The sequence below is a fragment of the Dipodomys spectabilis genome, unplaced genomic scaffold, assembly GCF_019054845.1.
Source record: "Dipodomys spectabilis isolate Male_0828 unplaced genomic scaffold, ASM1905484v1 ptg000138l, whole genome shotgun sequence".
Taxonomy (NCBI): Eukaryota; Metazoa; Chordata; class Mammalia; order Rodentia; family Heteromyidae; genus Dipodomys; species Dipodomys spectabilis.
In genome coordinates, this window is record NW_024870815.1 from 3840280 (window position 1) to 3856184 (window position 15905).

The 15905-nt window shown below is 40.3% G+C and overlaps 1 protein-coding gene across 1 annotated transcript in view; it reads right to left on the reverse strand.

The window, feature by feature from the left end:
- The window catches only part of Adamts12 (ADAM metallopeptidase with thrombospondin type 1 motif 12), a 237724-nt gene that overhangs the window by 29391 nt on the left and 192428 nt on the right, over window positions 1-15905 (reverse strand). Inside the window, exons 18-20 of the mRNA XM_042690638.1 lie at window positions 15339-15549; window positions 9076-10185; window positions 619-771 (exon numbers count right to left, since the gene is read on the reverse strand). Of these exons, the coding sequence (XP_042546572.1) occupies window positions 619-771; window positions 9076-10185; window positions 15339-15549 (1474 nt within the window). The remainder of the gene's footprint in view (window positions 1-618; window positions 772-9075; window positions 10186-15338; window positions 15550-15905) is intronic.

Here is a 15905-nt window from a genome sequence, read left to right on the forward strand (position 1 = left end):
TTGTACCAGCTTCTTCTGTAGTTGGGATAGCAGGCATGTGTCACTGAGCCCAGCCATTGAGTGAGGAGTCTCATGAACTTATTTTATGCCCAGGCTAGTCATGAATCATGATCCTCTGGGGGATCATTACCTTCCAAGTAGCTAGGATTATAGGCTCAACTACCATGCCGCATTGAAAAATGTACTTTTAATAACCAAATTATTCTTTATATCCCAGTTTTCTTTTCATTGTAAGTCTGGGAGATTAAACTGTGTATTTGTTTTGTGAAGAGCTGCTAAGCCATGATTTAATTATATATGTGACAATATATAATTATTTATTATTATGCTAACTTTAAATAACTTACAAATTGCATTGCATGCTGAACAAAGCAATCAATTATGCAGACTTAACTTTTTGTTCCAGTTTATCCAGAAGAGAAAGGGCAGGCGGGTGAAATGTAGGTGAGTTAATAAAAACTCTAAACTTCTGAGATTTTATGTAACTTGAGCGAGGCCTATGGTATCACCCATGATTTGTTTATCCATGGTTTTTTAAGAGGCAGTAGAAGGGAGAAGAGAAAATGCCATTAACAAGGAGCTACAAAAGACTCCTTCCTCTCTAGCCTGAGAGCTTACCTTGCTCCAGTTTCCTACTCTCCAGCCAGCACAGGGACGAAGGTGGCATCTCTTAGCCGGGTCGGGCTTCTGAATGGACTCACAGTCGGCATCCATCTGGGTGCTACACTCCACGTTCCTCCAGTAGGCCCCCAATCCACAGGTGGTGGAGCACTGCAGCAAGGAGGAGGAGGAAGAAGAAAGAGGTGGAGACAGACATGCTTGTCGGTGAACTCGGCCAGGACTTGGTGCTAGCTTCTAAGACTGTTCCAGAGATATTAGATGATACCGACACTACAGTTCCTACCAACACAACATCTGAATCTCTGAGTATTTAAATTTTTACCATTGCTAGCTTTAATAAAAGTGTAGTAGCTCAAGCCTGTAATCCTAGCTACTTGGGCATCATGGTCTTAGCCTGAGCAGATAAGACGTTTATGGACATTCATCTCAGTGGTTGAGCTTGGTGTGTACACCTGTTATCCCAACTACAGGGCAAGCACAATGGCTGGATGTAGCATCCAGCATCTCTCAGCCACAGTAGCATGGAGAACTGCAGAGCATAAAGTGAGAGCCTACCTTGAAAATAACCAATGCAAAAAGGGACTGGAGTATGGCTCAAGTGGTAGAGCATCTGCCTTGCAAGAGCAAAGCCTGGAGTTCAGTCCCAACAAACAAACACACACAGCAGAGTCAAGGATCTCTGGCTTACAAGCAGGGGGAAAACCCAATGCACACGTAAATATGTAAATAAACCATATTTACATTTACCTCCTGCCTAGGAGGTAGAGGGTGCACTGCCATGCCTCAAACCAATGCTCTTCAGAGTGGCGCAGCATCTGAGATCTCCATGCTTCTTTCCTCATCTCCATCTAATGCTGCAATGACACTCGCTAATTCCTTTCTCTAGCAAATTCTGGAATGCAGGCAGATATTTTTACAGTGTAAATAAAAACACTGAAGCTTAGAGAATTGGCTTGCCCTAAGAGTAAGATAAAGTTTCCTATAGCCACAATGTAGTTTGATGTCTGCCACAGCGGTGCGACTCTAGTTCCTAGAGGAAGAACCTGGGACCTTGTTCATTACAGACTCTGATCCAGGAGGTCTGCAGTGCTGCCAAGATTCTATACCATTGATGCTGAAGCTGCTAGCCCACATACCATACTTAGAGTTAGACAAATGTCACAACATGATGCTTTTCTCTACTTCATGCACCAGTGGTGAATTAATCAGTCACTTTTTCTTATATGTAAAGCTCATCTCTCTCAAGGTGTTTGCATTTATTTGTAATTCTTAAATATCCCATGTTTAGCTTGAACATAATATTTTCTGCTCTTGCTTTTGGACCCCTGAGTTTGCCACAAGACTAGCCCCAGGCTGCCTGATGAATGATTAGACCTCACAAGAAACAAAACCAGGAAACTCAGTGGACCAGACTTTGGGTGGTGATTATAGTCAGTCAATGATCTTTGGAAGTCATTATAGTCTACGTTTGGCTGACCTTCAACAGCTACCTAACAAGCCAATCTGATCTAAGTAGAATCTCTTGGTGCAAGGTACAATTGTTAATGTACAATTCAATTCTGCAGTTGGCTAATTTTGTGACCAGGCTGTGTGATTCTCTAACTCCTCTAGCTTGTAAAACTAGTAATAACCAAGACCTCCACTATTGGGTTGTTGTCAGGACTAATGAAAATCACTCATGCATACTGCCTTGGACATCCTCAGTGTTTTATAACTGTTTCCTATCAAACATAACACAGCCACCGAGTCAGGGACATAGTATCACTTTCCAGACCTGGGGGCCAACAGAGTCTAGGGGCCATGAACAAAGCCACATAGATAGTATACTACTAATTTCAAGTGCTTATGTAGAGCAAAAAGAAAATAGTTAACCTAACTAGGAGTTTTGAAAGTACTGCTAGGGATCAAATGCAAGGCCTTGCTCTGAGCTATATTCTCAGTCCCCAAGATAATTTTTAATTAGTCTAAATTCCCAGATCAGGGATGATCCTTCTAAATCTCAAGTGAAGGCTATAGTTTTTTGTGCACTATTTATGTTGCAAAATAGCGCACATTGTCTCTGGGGGGAGTCTGAATCTAGTTCTACTCACGAATAAATATTTCTGTATTTCTTCCTAAGAATTTCTACTTAGCTACCCAGTGATACTCAAAAGATTAAACTGAAAAGAGTAAACCCATGGAATAAAAGTGAAAATAGGGTTCTGTTGTTTAGAGTTTTGCTAATTTAAGTCTCAAACAAGGACTTGAGGATGAGGAAGAAAAGAAGACCCTGAAGATGTTATCCTATGAACAATTTTAGTGATTTTAATGACCATTCAATCAGGTCAAGAACAGGAGTCAGGTGCTCAGAACTGGAACTGATGTTGAAGATCATGTCAGCCTTGTGTGAAAGGCTGTGGAAAATCATGCTGTCACTTTTATTCACATGACACAGCCTACATTTAATTGACTGGCCAAGTGATCTAACTGAATGAGATAGTTCACTGAGGTGAATTTCTGTCAAAATAAGAACCATACCTGGCACATTGCATAGCATGAAACTTCTAGTGTTGTAAACATGGATCTTAACAAACACATCCTGCATGCCTCCTATGTGCCTAATACTCTTCTATAACTAAGTGACTCATAGTTACTTCTGGGATGGTAGAACAGTCTTATGAGTCAAGAGTTAACTTCATATTACAGACGGAAGGTGAGGACATACAGGTAGTAAGTGAGCCATGATTCAAATTTGGGAAGTCCAGTTCAAGTCTTAGATCTACAATTTAGTTTTTGTCAATTACCTAATTTTCAAAACTATACTAAAAGAACAATAGGGCCCCTATTGTTAATGGTCTTTTAATTTTATGGGACAAAAATTGGGAGCACAAAGTAAGAGAGATATCACATTAAACATTAAGGAATTTTAGGAATTACTTCTTGCCTTTATGAAAGAAGCTCAAAACTTGCTCTTGGAGAATGGGTACGATTGGAAAGGGCAGAGGAGGAGAAAAAGGAAATTCCAGGCAGAGGAAATAACTTGAATGAAAGCATTTGTTGGGATAGGCAGACATTAAGGATTTTAGCAATTTGAATTTGTTGAAGCATAAGATGGATGAAGAAAAGTAGAAGACAGTAAGGTTAGAAAACCATATTAGTGAGGTTAATGGTATTAGTAGACCTGATCTGGTATGTTAGTAAGGAAACTAAAAATTTGTGAGCAGGACTTTGGAAGAATTAGACAAATCTTTTTTTTTTTTTTTTTGTCCATCATGGGGCTTGAACTCTGGGCTTGGGCACTATCCCTCAGCTCTTCAGCTCAAGGAGAGCCTCTATAGCTTGTGCCACAGCACAACTTCCGATTTTCTAGTGATTTATTGGAGATAAGAGTCTCACAGACTTTCCTGCCAGGGCTGGCTTTGAACCATGATCCTCAGATATCAGTCTCCTGAGTAGCTAGGATTACAGACATGAGCCACCAGCACCCAGCTTAGAAAAATCTTTTGGAGGACAAAAATGATACTGTTGTCAGGCTTGCAAGAGTTAGTAGAAAAGACTGGAAAAGGGAGAGAATGAAGGCACACAGGCCAAACAGGAAACAAAAGTAGAAGTCCCAGGCAAGAGTTAGAACCACAGATCCTGCATTCTCAGCTATGGAACCACTGTCTTCTTGTACTGGACAATTCTCCCTTAAAAGAGAAGAGTATTACTTCAACATTGCAGGGCTTTTTAATCATTCTTGGCTCTCAGACAAGCAGCCCTCTCTCAGTCTTCCCTGCGGCCTCCATCATTGTAACAAACAAAAACAAGCCCACTGACTCTCCTACTACATCTACCATTAGAAACCATTAATCCTTACAGTAAGAGGAATAGAGTAGATAGAAGAATAGTGAAGTGGTACTGAGTTGAACTGGTAGGGATTTTTAGTAGGTAAGAGATAGATTGACATCAGTGGTGATGTTAGAGTTGGGGAACAGTGCTTAAGAAGTATGTGACCTTTCTGACTATGGAAAGAGGCTGTTCCAAAGAAATAGCTTCAGGAATGAGCAGCACAAAAATCAGAGACAAATGAGAAACTCAAAACTGATAGCTTCTACTCTGAGCCCTGACCGGTGATAATCTCATACAAAAAATAATGTAATCCTAAAACATACGTAGAGAGAGAAGACATCAAGGCCTCATTATGAACTGGACTCCCACTCAATGTGGAGCTCTAATTTCATAATACCCATGTGATTATAAATATTTCAATGTGTCAATTCCTCTTTTTGAGTCAAACTGCCTAGAACTAGCAGATATCAATGGCTCAGTTTTGATTAGCTGTGATGTATTGAATAAAACAGCTTATTTTTGTCAAAGTCAAATGACATTTGAGTCAAAATTAATTCTTGGGTCTTGATTTGCTATAATCTGAGTTCAAACAGTCATCATGGCTGATGTGCAATTTATTTTGCATATTTTACTTGGTTGTAACAATTTCTTATTGAAGCAACATGTCAGTTAATTAACATATATTAAATATCCACAGGGCAAAATCATGACATTTTTTTTTGCCTGTCCTGGGGCTTGAACTCAGGGTCTGGGCACTGTCCTGAGCTTCTTTTGCTCAAGGCTAGCACTCTGCCACTTGAGCCACAGCGCCACTTCCAGCTTTTTCTGTTTATGTGGTACTGAGGAATCGAACCCAGGGCTTCATGCATGCTAGGCAAGCATTTTACCACTAAGCCACATTCCCATCCTGACAACACACTTAAATACAATAATTTCACAAATTCTCTGGGATTTGAGGATGAATGAAAAGATAAGAGTATGGGAAAAAAACCTCAAACTCTGTGTGTGTGTGTGTGTGTGTGTGTGTGTGTGTGTGTGTGTGTGTGTGTGTGTGTGTGTGTGTGTGTGTGTGTGTGTGTGTGTGTGTGTGTGTGTGTGTGTGTGTATGTGAATCCTGGGGTTTGAACCCAGAACCTGGCTGCTGTATCTGAGAATTTTTGCTCAAGGCTAATGCTCTAGCACTTGATCACACATTTGGTTTTTGGTGGTTAACTGGAGATAAGAATGTCATGAACTTTGCTTGAACCATGATCCTCAGATCTTATCCTCCTGAGTAGCAAGGATTACAGGTGTGAGCAATTGGGGCCCAGCTCAGAGCCTGAACTCTGGGCCTGGGCACTGTCCCTCAGCTCTTCAGCTCAAGGCTAACACTCTATCACTTGAGCCACAGCGCCATTTCCAGCTTTTTTCTGCTTATGTGGTGCTGAGGAATCAAAGCCAGGGCCTCATGCATGCAAGGCAAGCATTCTACCACTGAGCCACATTCCCATTCCCCTCAGAGCTACTTTTTAATGAGACTTTTGTATTAACTTGTGGACCAAGAAGGACTTGTCTCTCCTTATTAGTAGTCCTAATGTAGGACACTATTTATTACTGAGATAGTCCCTTAAGGGACTCCCCCTTCTTTTTACCCAAATTCATATCTTCTTCCATTCAAAACTGAAATTGTACGCCCCAGTGTCACCAATGACCTGCTAATTGTCAAATTCAATAGGCCTACTCTTTTGTTCTTAGACCTTAACAGTACCACCTAGCTGGTACCAAGGGTCTAATAGTCTTAAGTATTGCTTTATTGCTAATTAGTTTTTCTGTCAGGATTCTTTCTGTGAGGAAGACTCTTGAAATGTTATGTTTTCCCTGGTCTCATCTCCCCATCCACTGACTTTTGCAGGTATTTTGGGGTAATCTCAGTCACTTTGAACACTCTAATATCCCCCATCAGCCATGACTACCAGATCTTATCTTGAGTTCTGTTCTCTCCCAAGAACTTCAGATCCAGACACACAACAATCCCCAAGTCATCAGTTGGATACCCCAGAGTCACCGGCAATTAAATCCAGTAAGCTTAAAGAAGCTTATTGTCCAAACTGCTTTGACTAAGAGAAGACAGTAGCCTGGTTATCTGATTTTTAAAGAGGGCAGATTTTTTTTTGGAAGGAAAGAGAAAATTTGAGAGTACTGTTTTGATATGTTTTAGATCATTCTAAAAATACCTAAACAGATGAATTTTATGTCAGAATAAATACACTGAATTCACTGTAGTGATGCCCTACGGACCATTTGCCATGTGAATCAAAAGTGTGAATCAGTGTTAGTGTAAAATACTTTCTTGTGAACTACATGATTTTCTCATGTGTCCATCCAGGGTCACCACAAAATTAGTGTTGTTTTATGTAATATGACCAAAGGAGCAATAAAATAAACCAACAGGACAGGGGAGGGCCATGTTTTCTGATGTGTAAAGCAAAGAATAATGAGCTCTGAAGTCTGTCTGCCTGAGATCATATCCCTGCCCATCCCTCACAGGATTTTGGCTACAAATTTAACCTTCCTCAGCTTCAGTTTCCACATCTGTAAAACAGAAAAAAGTATTATCAATATCCTTGGGCTGTGGTAAGGTTAAATGACCAAGGTCATGCTAATTAGCTTAAAATCATGCCTTTAATGCATCCTGTAAGCTTTATCACTATTATTGACAATGTATTCCCATTATTAGGAAAGAAATGTGATCAAAATGCTTGGATTATGAGGCCTAGTTCTTACTTCATCTTTCTTTCAATAAATTAGATTTCTGTGAACATGAAAATATATATATCCCTGAAGCAGGATTCTTATGAATGGAGATAATAAGATGCTGAATCATAAAAGTAATCCAAAGGCAAATACTGATAACATTTGATTCAAAATAAAGCTTTGAATTTAGATACTTATTTATGATATAACAGTTCCATGACCAAAGAGACTGATTAAATTCTACAAAAGAATCCTATAGTTGTAAATTGTCAATTTGTGCTAAAAGCCATGAGAAGATATAGCAGGTCAGAGTGGAAAGAGAAAGTTCATTATCCAGTTGCAATGGGGTCTTTAGGCAAGTCACTCAACAATTAAACATCTTAAGATTTCTAATTGTAAATTAATATAAATAATATAATATTCTCCAGGATTACCCCTCTTATAAGAAAGGACAGGTGACAGTAGGTTGAAAATTAGCATGCTCTATGTCTGGTTATAATTGCATTGTTTTCTTACATGACATACTAATATCTCCCCTCTCTTTACCAAAGGAAATATGATATGAAATGTCACAAATGCTGGATGATGATTATTTTGCCTCACATTCTCTTTATGGATATCACATTATTATTTTTTTTTGGCAGTCCTGGGTCTTGAACTCAGGGTCTGGGCACTGTCCCTAAACTTCTTTTGCTCAAGGCTAGCACTTGAACAACATGCCACTTCTGGCTTTTTCTGTGTATGTGGTACTGAGGAATCAAACCCAAAGGTCAATGCATGCTAAGTAAGCACTCTGCCACTAAGCCACGTTCCCAGCCCCAGGATCACATTATTTTTAACAAGTTCACACATTGTACATTCAAAATTCAAATAGGCGAGAAATGATTTTATTGCCTCAAAAGATTTCATTAATTCTAGAAATGGAAAAACAAGTATCTGGAGACCGAAAATAAAGGCCAATGATTTCCATCACATTTACTTTCTCCTTCTTCTAAATTCTAACTTTTACAATGAGTTTAAATGAATTTTCTTTGAGACAGAATCTTGCTACGAGGCTCTGGCTGGCTTAGAACTCAAGATCCTCTTGTCAGTTTCCTAAGTGCTGGAATTACAGTCATGTACCATCCTGCCCAACTTTAAGGTGAATTTTTAAATGTCTTGAGACTAGGAAAAAGAAATCAACTAGGTATAGCTCACCAATAAAAGGAGTTATAATCTATACTAGCCCTATCATCCTGTAGACAGAAAGCAGGCACCCAAAGATAAATTCTCTGAATTTCCCATGATCACATAGCTGACTGTCCTAGGTATCCTGACTTTCTCAGCTTCTTTCCATTGAACATCACATGCTCTCTTTCCTTTGATACACATAGCCTGAGCTGACTTCAAACTCACTATATAGCCTCAACTCTAGAACTTCCTGTCTCAATTTCCTGAGTACCAGAATTATAGACAGGACCCATCATTCCAGACTCAGATACTTTGTTTGTTTGTTTATTTTTTAATTATTTTGAACTCTGGGTCTCACACTTGCTAGATAGTCATTGTACCATTTGAGCCACTCTGCCAACCCTGTTGATTGTATTTTAAAATAGGATCTCATTTTATGCCCAAACGGATTGAACTGAGATCTTCCTATCTGTGGTTTTGGAATGAAATTTACACGTTGCTGTGCCCAGCAACTATTTGAGATGGAGTCTTGTGAATTCTTTTTTTTTTTTTTTTTTTTTTTGCCTGGGTTGGCTAGGAACTGAGATCCCCAAATCTCTACTTTCCCAATAGCTAGGATTAGAGGCTTGAGTCTCTGAGCTCAATCCTTAGACTATATTTTAATGCAAGTTCATTTTTAAAATTACACGGGAAGAGTACACCCTTAGGTATAGGACTGGGGTAAGAAACAGAACCTCTTACTTCACTCCAGTTTCCAACAATCCAGTATGCAGGTCTGTGGCCTTTGGAGAACTGCTTATAATCAGAAGCGTTCAGCAAAAACCCCTCCGCAATGAGACTGGATGCATCTTCCTCGGTCAGGACTGGTCTAGAACCTTGTGTAACAGGTCCAGCGCCTTGTGTAACACTCGTGTAGTTTGCTGACTTCTCTGAAGGTACTGTCTGGTGGTCTCCTTCAAGAGGGAATGGGCTGTGACTCGGCTTTTCAGTGACCAAACTCTCAGCTCTGAGGGTCCCATTTTTAAAGGTAATGGGTCTTGGGCTAGGTAGGAGTCCTTCCCTCTCAGTGCTGAAAGGACTCAAGAAATGATCCTCAAGATAAGGTGTTGGTGGAGGTCCAAGTGGTATCTCTGTACCTCTTTCTGCTGAATCATCCTTTTCAGGTTCTATGATCTTACTCCATGTTACCGAGTTACTGTCATCTTTGTTCTCATGCTGTTCACTACCCTCCCCTGAACCACTCTGAATCTCCATGTCTGGATCTCTGGTCAAGGTATTACAGAAAGTAGTTATCTGCCAGGTCACAGCATAGCTAGATGATGCCAAGTCAGAACCACTTGTTGCTGTGGATGTACTGTCTTCCTGGGAGGCAGCAGTGGTATCTGAATTGGAAACATTTCCTTCATTGGGCTGAGTGCCCAAAGACCAGGAAGTGAGAGCCGGCTGAGAAGTGCTTCCAGGGGAAATGAGATGGTGGGTGTCTAGCTCAGCTTGGGTTGAACTCTGTTGCCAGTTTTTTCCCTCCAGGTCTCCTTTGGAGGCTGTGGTGGAGCTAGTGCTGTTGATGGCTGGAGTGCTTAGGCTCACAGACTCAGTCACCATTGGTGTGGTCAGCACCGTGGGCCTGAGGGTAGGTGGAGGGATGGGCTTGGAGGGATCAGATGTTGGTAGATTTTTCTCATTGGAAATTGTGCCTTTGTTGGGTTTCAGAATTCTCCGGCTAGACGGACATTGCTGGAGGCCACATAGAGCTCGGCTGTTGGGTTTCCTTGTCCTGTCACAAGGTTCATCATGGTTCTTGGCACATGTGACACTGCGAATCCGCACTCCACCACCACAAGAAACAGAGCACTGGAAAAGAGAGACAGCTATTACTCACATGGGAAAAGAAGCTTTTTCATATTAATAAAATTCTAGATTGTGGCTTCTCTTACAATAGCAGATGATCAACATTCACTGGTCCTATTCCCAAGTGACAACTCAAAAAATCATTAATGAAGACCTAAGGTATGGCTGGAGTATGTATTTTCTAGTCACAGCTACCTTCTGTTCACATTCCATTTCCTTACCTAGGAGACAATGACTCTTTCAGATAGCTTGTGGGTGCTATTTTGTGGTGTCGGGACATGTTGTACTCAACAAGCCAGAGCACACTGGGCCCAAACATTTGATTGTTTTCCCCTCATAGTTATTCCAGAAGAAGCAGTGCTGCTTTGTATTCAATCCTATACTTCTTCCAGTGCATTTATCTCCTTAGGAGCTGTCAAGCCCTTCAGATGAGAAAAATGTAGTACATGACACCACACTTGGAACTTTCTCAATTGGTGGTTTTAGAATTCTCACAGCTACTTTTAGCTATGATTATCATATGCTCTCACCTTATAATTTTGAACCCTGTACCAGGCAAGCAGTTTGCCAATCTGTTTTTGTCCCCTTCCCAGTTATCACTCCTGAATTAAACTGTCTCTGGGGCAAGGAAGCCTGCTTAAAAATGGTTCTGCTGCTTAATTGGTCTCCTTCCCTCACCAGAGATACACAGCAGGAAAGAAGCAGGTGGGGCTTAACAGAGCCCTGGCACTGAGAGAATTTATTCGAAGACAAAGTTGGAGTTTCTCAGGGGGTTCGGGCTAACAGGCCAAGTAAAGAAATAGCTAATACTTTAAAACATTTGGTGTGTAGAGTCACGAATGACTACAGCTCCTACAGAAATCAGGTTTGTAAGTAAGTCAAAGCCCTTAGGCCCCACCAAAAACAAACTACCTAAGGTATGTTAGAGTCCTAATATCCCAACCACAGAATGAAGCCTTCCTTGAACACAGGAAATTACAGAGGTAATCAAGAGGAGGTCAGTATCATGTGTCTAAGCCAACGTGATTTGGGAATGTGGGCACAGAGACACATATACAGGGAAGATAACATGGCAAGATGAAGGGAGAACGTAGTGATCCATTTTCTATCCAAGGAATATCAAAGAATGCCAGGACATTACCAGAAAATAAGAACTAGTCATGAAATTATTTTCCTTCATAGCCTTTGGAAGGAAGAAAGTTAACCCTGCTGGGACTTTTATCTCAGGTTTCTAGCCTCTAAAACCGTGAGACAAGAATTTTTCTGTCTTGTAAGCCTGCTAGTTTGTAGTTCCTTGTTGGGATGGTCCTAGAACAGTAATGGAATATGCTAGACAATTAAAAAAAATCAGACATGATTAAAGAGCAACAATATGGCCTCCAAGTGGTTTTCTCTGAGTAGGTGTTTTAAACAAACAAAAGTGTTCATGTTTCCCCCTGGAAACCTGGCAGAGCACAGGCTGCTGATGTCAAGAAGGAACTGGAATGGTGACACTTATAGATAACTCATGCCAAAGCAGAGAGGATTAAAGGTCAGATCACCAGGGATCAATGTCTGGGAACCTTAACTGAACCTAAGGAATACCAGAGGGCAAGTGGCTCTTAGAAATATATCCTATCTCTCCCTATTACTTCTTCTTCCTCTATATAGGAATTCTTGTGGCTTAATGTGTGTCTTGTTTTGCTTCTCATTTAGCAATAAAAATGCCATTGGTTTTTGTGGCCCTGGTGGATCATGCCTATCATCCTAGCAAATCAGGAAACTAAGAGCTGAGGACTGCAGTTTGAAGCCAGCTCAGGCAGGAAAGAGACTCTTCTTTCCAGTTAACCACCAAAAAGCTGGAAGTAGAATTGGGACTCAAGTGATAGAGGGCTATTAGCTTTGAACGCAAAAGCTCAGGGACAATGCTTAGGCCCTGAGTTCAAACCCTAGGACCAACATAAAAAGCAACACAAAACCTCACAAAAAAACCCCAAACTCCCCCAAAGCAAAATAAAAAACTAAAACAAGAACAAAAATAATCCCCTCCTTTACAATCAACACTTGGTCTATTTTAGTGACCCTATATTTATTACAGCGTGGCCATGAAGTGGCCTCCTCAGAAGGCTCATGTATTAAAGATGTGGTCTCTAGCTCTGGCACCAGAGAGGGATCATAGTGGGTCTGACCTCACGGGGATTTAGCCTAATCCCTTGATGGCTTTGTTTGGAGGTGGTAGGAAGAGATAAGGCCTGTTGAAGAAAGTAGGCCTCTGGGGATGTGTCTTTGAAGGAGATATCTGGCCTTGCAGCTTCCCATTACTCTGTTTCCTGATTGCCATGAGGTGAGCAGCTTTCCTCCTCCACCATTCATTCCCTTCCTCCGTGATGCTTCTGCCTTTCCATGGACCAGAAAGTAATAGAGACAGATAACCTTGTACTGAGACCTCAAGCTTGAGCCAAACGAATCCTTACACCTTTAACCTAGCTCTTACAAATCCTTGTTATAGTGCTAAGAAACTGATTAATGTAACACTCCCATACCTTAAAAACTTAGCAACTTGGCTGATTGACTGCTTTGTTCTTTTGTTTGTATGTTTTTGTCAGCCATAGAAAGGATAGATTAAAAACAATATTTGTAGGAGTCTTTAATTCCCCTTTCCTACATAGAGATCAGGACCCCCCTTTCTCTCTCTTCACCATTTCTCCATACTTAATCCTGTTATAGTAAAATAAATGTTTGCCAAAATTTAAAAATAAAAGATCTTGTAGATCCTGAGGACATCTGGTTTTGGAGGGTTCACTTAATGTCCCATCAAATACATTCAAATGCATCTCTACTGTCAGTGAAATACAACATGTTGCTGTAAAAATAATTTGAAAGGCCCTTTTCTCTTTTCCTTTTGAAATTATGTGGTGAGATTAGTTTTTGAGAGGCTCTGAGATCTCAGCCATCATCATGCAGTCTGGAATTCCATCAAAGTGACAAACAATGATGGTAAATTATTTCCAAACATAATTCATTTCTTATGATTTCCAAGAACTGCTGTATTGCTATATTTCGAGACATCTGAAATGCAGTGTGGCACAGGGCTCAGTGTGGAAATTCTGCTGTGGGCATCAGATCTTGGCTCCATCACTTGATAGCTAGGTGACCTGGAACAACTTTCTAAACATCTCTGTGCTTCACTTTCTCTGCCTACAAAATGGAACTAAGACAGTAGTGAGAATTAAATGTATTAATATTCATAAAGGTGTTGAATATGCATACTGCATGTTTGATAAATACATGCATGAATATGTAATGGACTAATGCTTGATGATTTTATATGCTTTTTTGTTTGTTATGGAAGCAAGGACGATCCATTTGGTGAATTTTTGGATGCTGATTTAACTAAAAGCATTTCTCCAGGTAACATCTCCTGAATGAAGACATCAGCCTTCTGCTCAGCTCTGTCAACTGGAAGCGAGACAGTGGATTACTTGCAGTGGTATATTATTTGGAACCACAGACATACACCAGTTCTTGTCATATAGTGACAGCTCTTTGGATCCCTGCTTTCCAGTTCAGACAGGTTATTATGCTCTCTAAACATGTGAACATAAGTAAAAGAACTTCTCAACCAAATCTATAATTGCAGTCTTGTTAGAAACCATTAAGATCTTGCAGTTAGTAAATTCTACATGACAAAATTATTAGTTGTTTTGAATGCAGCCAACACCATTGTGGCAAACAGATTTAATGGGCCAATCACAGTGGCCCATTCAGCCTTATTTTGACAACACTGCAATTTGTAGCAATCTAGATTGGCAGTGGACTAAAATGCCAGGCCAACCACACCCCGTGGCTTTGCCTCCTAGAGGAAGCAGAGTAAATATTCTGTTTATCAGTTCTGTGTCCATAATACACCTGTCTCTATTGGTGGGTATATTTCTTTTATACTTTTTTTCTTCTTCTTCTTTCTTTTCTCATTTAATAGGAAGTTCTTGCTATCTAGTACCCATCCTTTCTATTTTTTGATTTTCATTTGATGTCTTACAAAGTATCTTGCACAGAAATAGAAAACTAAATAAGCCTGATAGTGATTATTAGCTTATGAACAGCGTTTTGGAAATGTTTTCCAAAAAGGTAGGTAGCTTTGCTGATATAAATGTTAGAATTGTTTTGATAATGTTTTCAGAACATTTCCATAATCTATACAAGAAAATTAATCTCATTTTTATAATAAAACATTATTTTTGAAATTCAACAGCCTAATCTCATTTGATTACATTACTCATTAATCAGTTATCAGATATTTTCCATTTTTCTTGAAGGTAAGTCCTTAGAGGAGTGCCAGCAATATCTTAGTCAATGATAATATTATAGAAAGCTTGTAGCTTCTCTGGGAAGCTCATCAATGAGCATTCTGTCTCAAAATTCCATCCTTTTGGTTTAAAAAATCATATACACACTCCTTAGATCAGTGTCTAAAATACCCACCAGGAGACAGAAGCCCTTGGAGACTGGAAAGGAGGAGGCTTACTTCCCCAATCATTGCTGGAGTACCAGGCTGACAGAATCAGGTTCCACAGTGACCCATGGAAAATTAAAGCTTAGGAGATTTTCACAACCTTCCAGCCTTCTGACTTCTAATTACACTCAGAGAATTAAAGCAAATTAATTTTGGAAAAATGCAATGCTTACTCAAATTTATGTGACTAATAATAGATGTCCTAAACACAACCTGAACAGATGGATAACTTGAGGGGGCTTTTCTAAGTGTTAAATATATTCCCCATTATCCTACCATTAGGCAGCATTCGCTTGGTTTTAGCTAACAACAAAGTACTGAAAAGTATTCAACAAGTGGCATTTGGAGTAAGTGGGGAGCTTTGATTTATTACCAATGGCTGAACAATGAGTTAGCAAAAACCTCAATATCAGTTCTCATGAGCCTGTACTGCTAGGGATCCACCAGCAGTGCATAGTTGACCACTGGAGTAGTAAGAGCAACTTGTAAGGATGGGAAACAGAAAATGGGGTAGTAGGAAATGCAGAAACAGGCCAGAGACCATAGATGGCATCCATTATACAATTTTACCTACGGTCACTTTGGATTGGTTAATGAGAAAGAATGGGTGGAGAGCTGATGAAGCACTAGTAATGTGAGCTTCCCCTTTAGCCTCTGAGCTTACCTCACTCCAGTTGCCCACTGTCCAGTCTGATGGACACAAGATATCTCTGTTACAGGAAATGAGGGCCTTGGGCTTCAGCAGGTGCTGGCAGTCTGTAGCTGGGAGAACTTGCTCATCAGAGCCCATGGTCTGGATGCACAGCACCGTTCGCTTCTTTTCTCCATAGGGGCCACACGTCGCTGAACAGGCTTCCCACTCCCCTGCCCACCACCTGTAGGCAGACAAGGAAGTGTGAGATCACCAAAGGAACACGTACATTCATACAAGCACTGGACAGAGAAAACAAGGGCAGATGTACTGGAATTACAGAGCTGGGAAATTCTTGGAAATGCCCTATCCTGCTAGAGGACCAGTTCTGCAGAATTGCAGATGTAGCTATGATGACTTGTTCAGTTGCTAAATAAGCATGTTTTTAAATGAAAAAAAAAACAAGATAAAATAAAACATATAGGTCTTCTCTTTTCAGTTGAGAAAACTAGGATTCTAGTTTTTGCTATGTAAAGTCAAACAATTTCAGTGCTGGGAATTGATCTCAGGACAAACATATACCAGGCAAACACTTTAGCC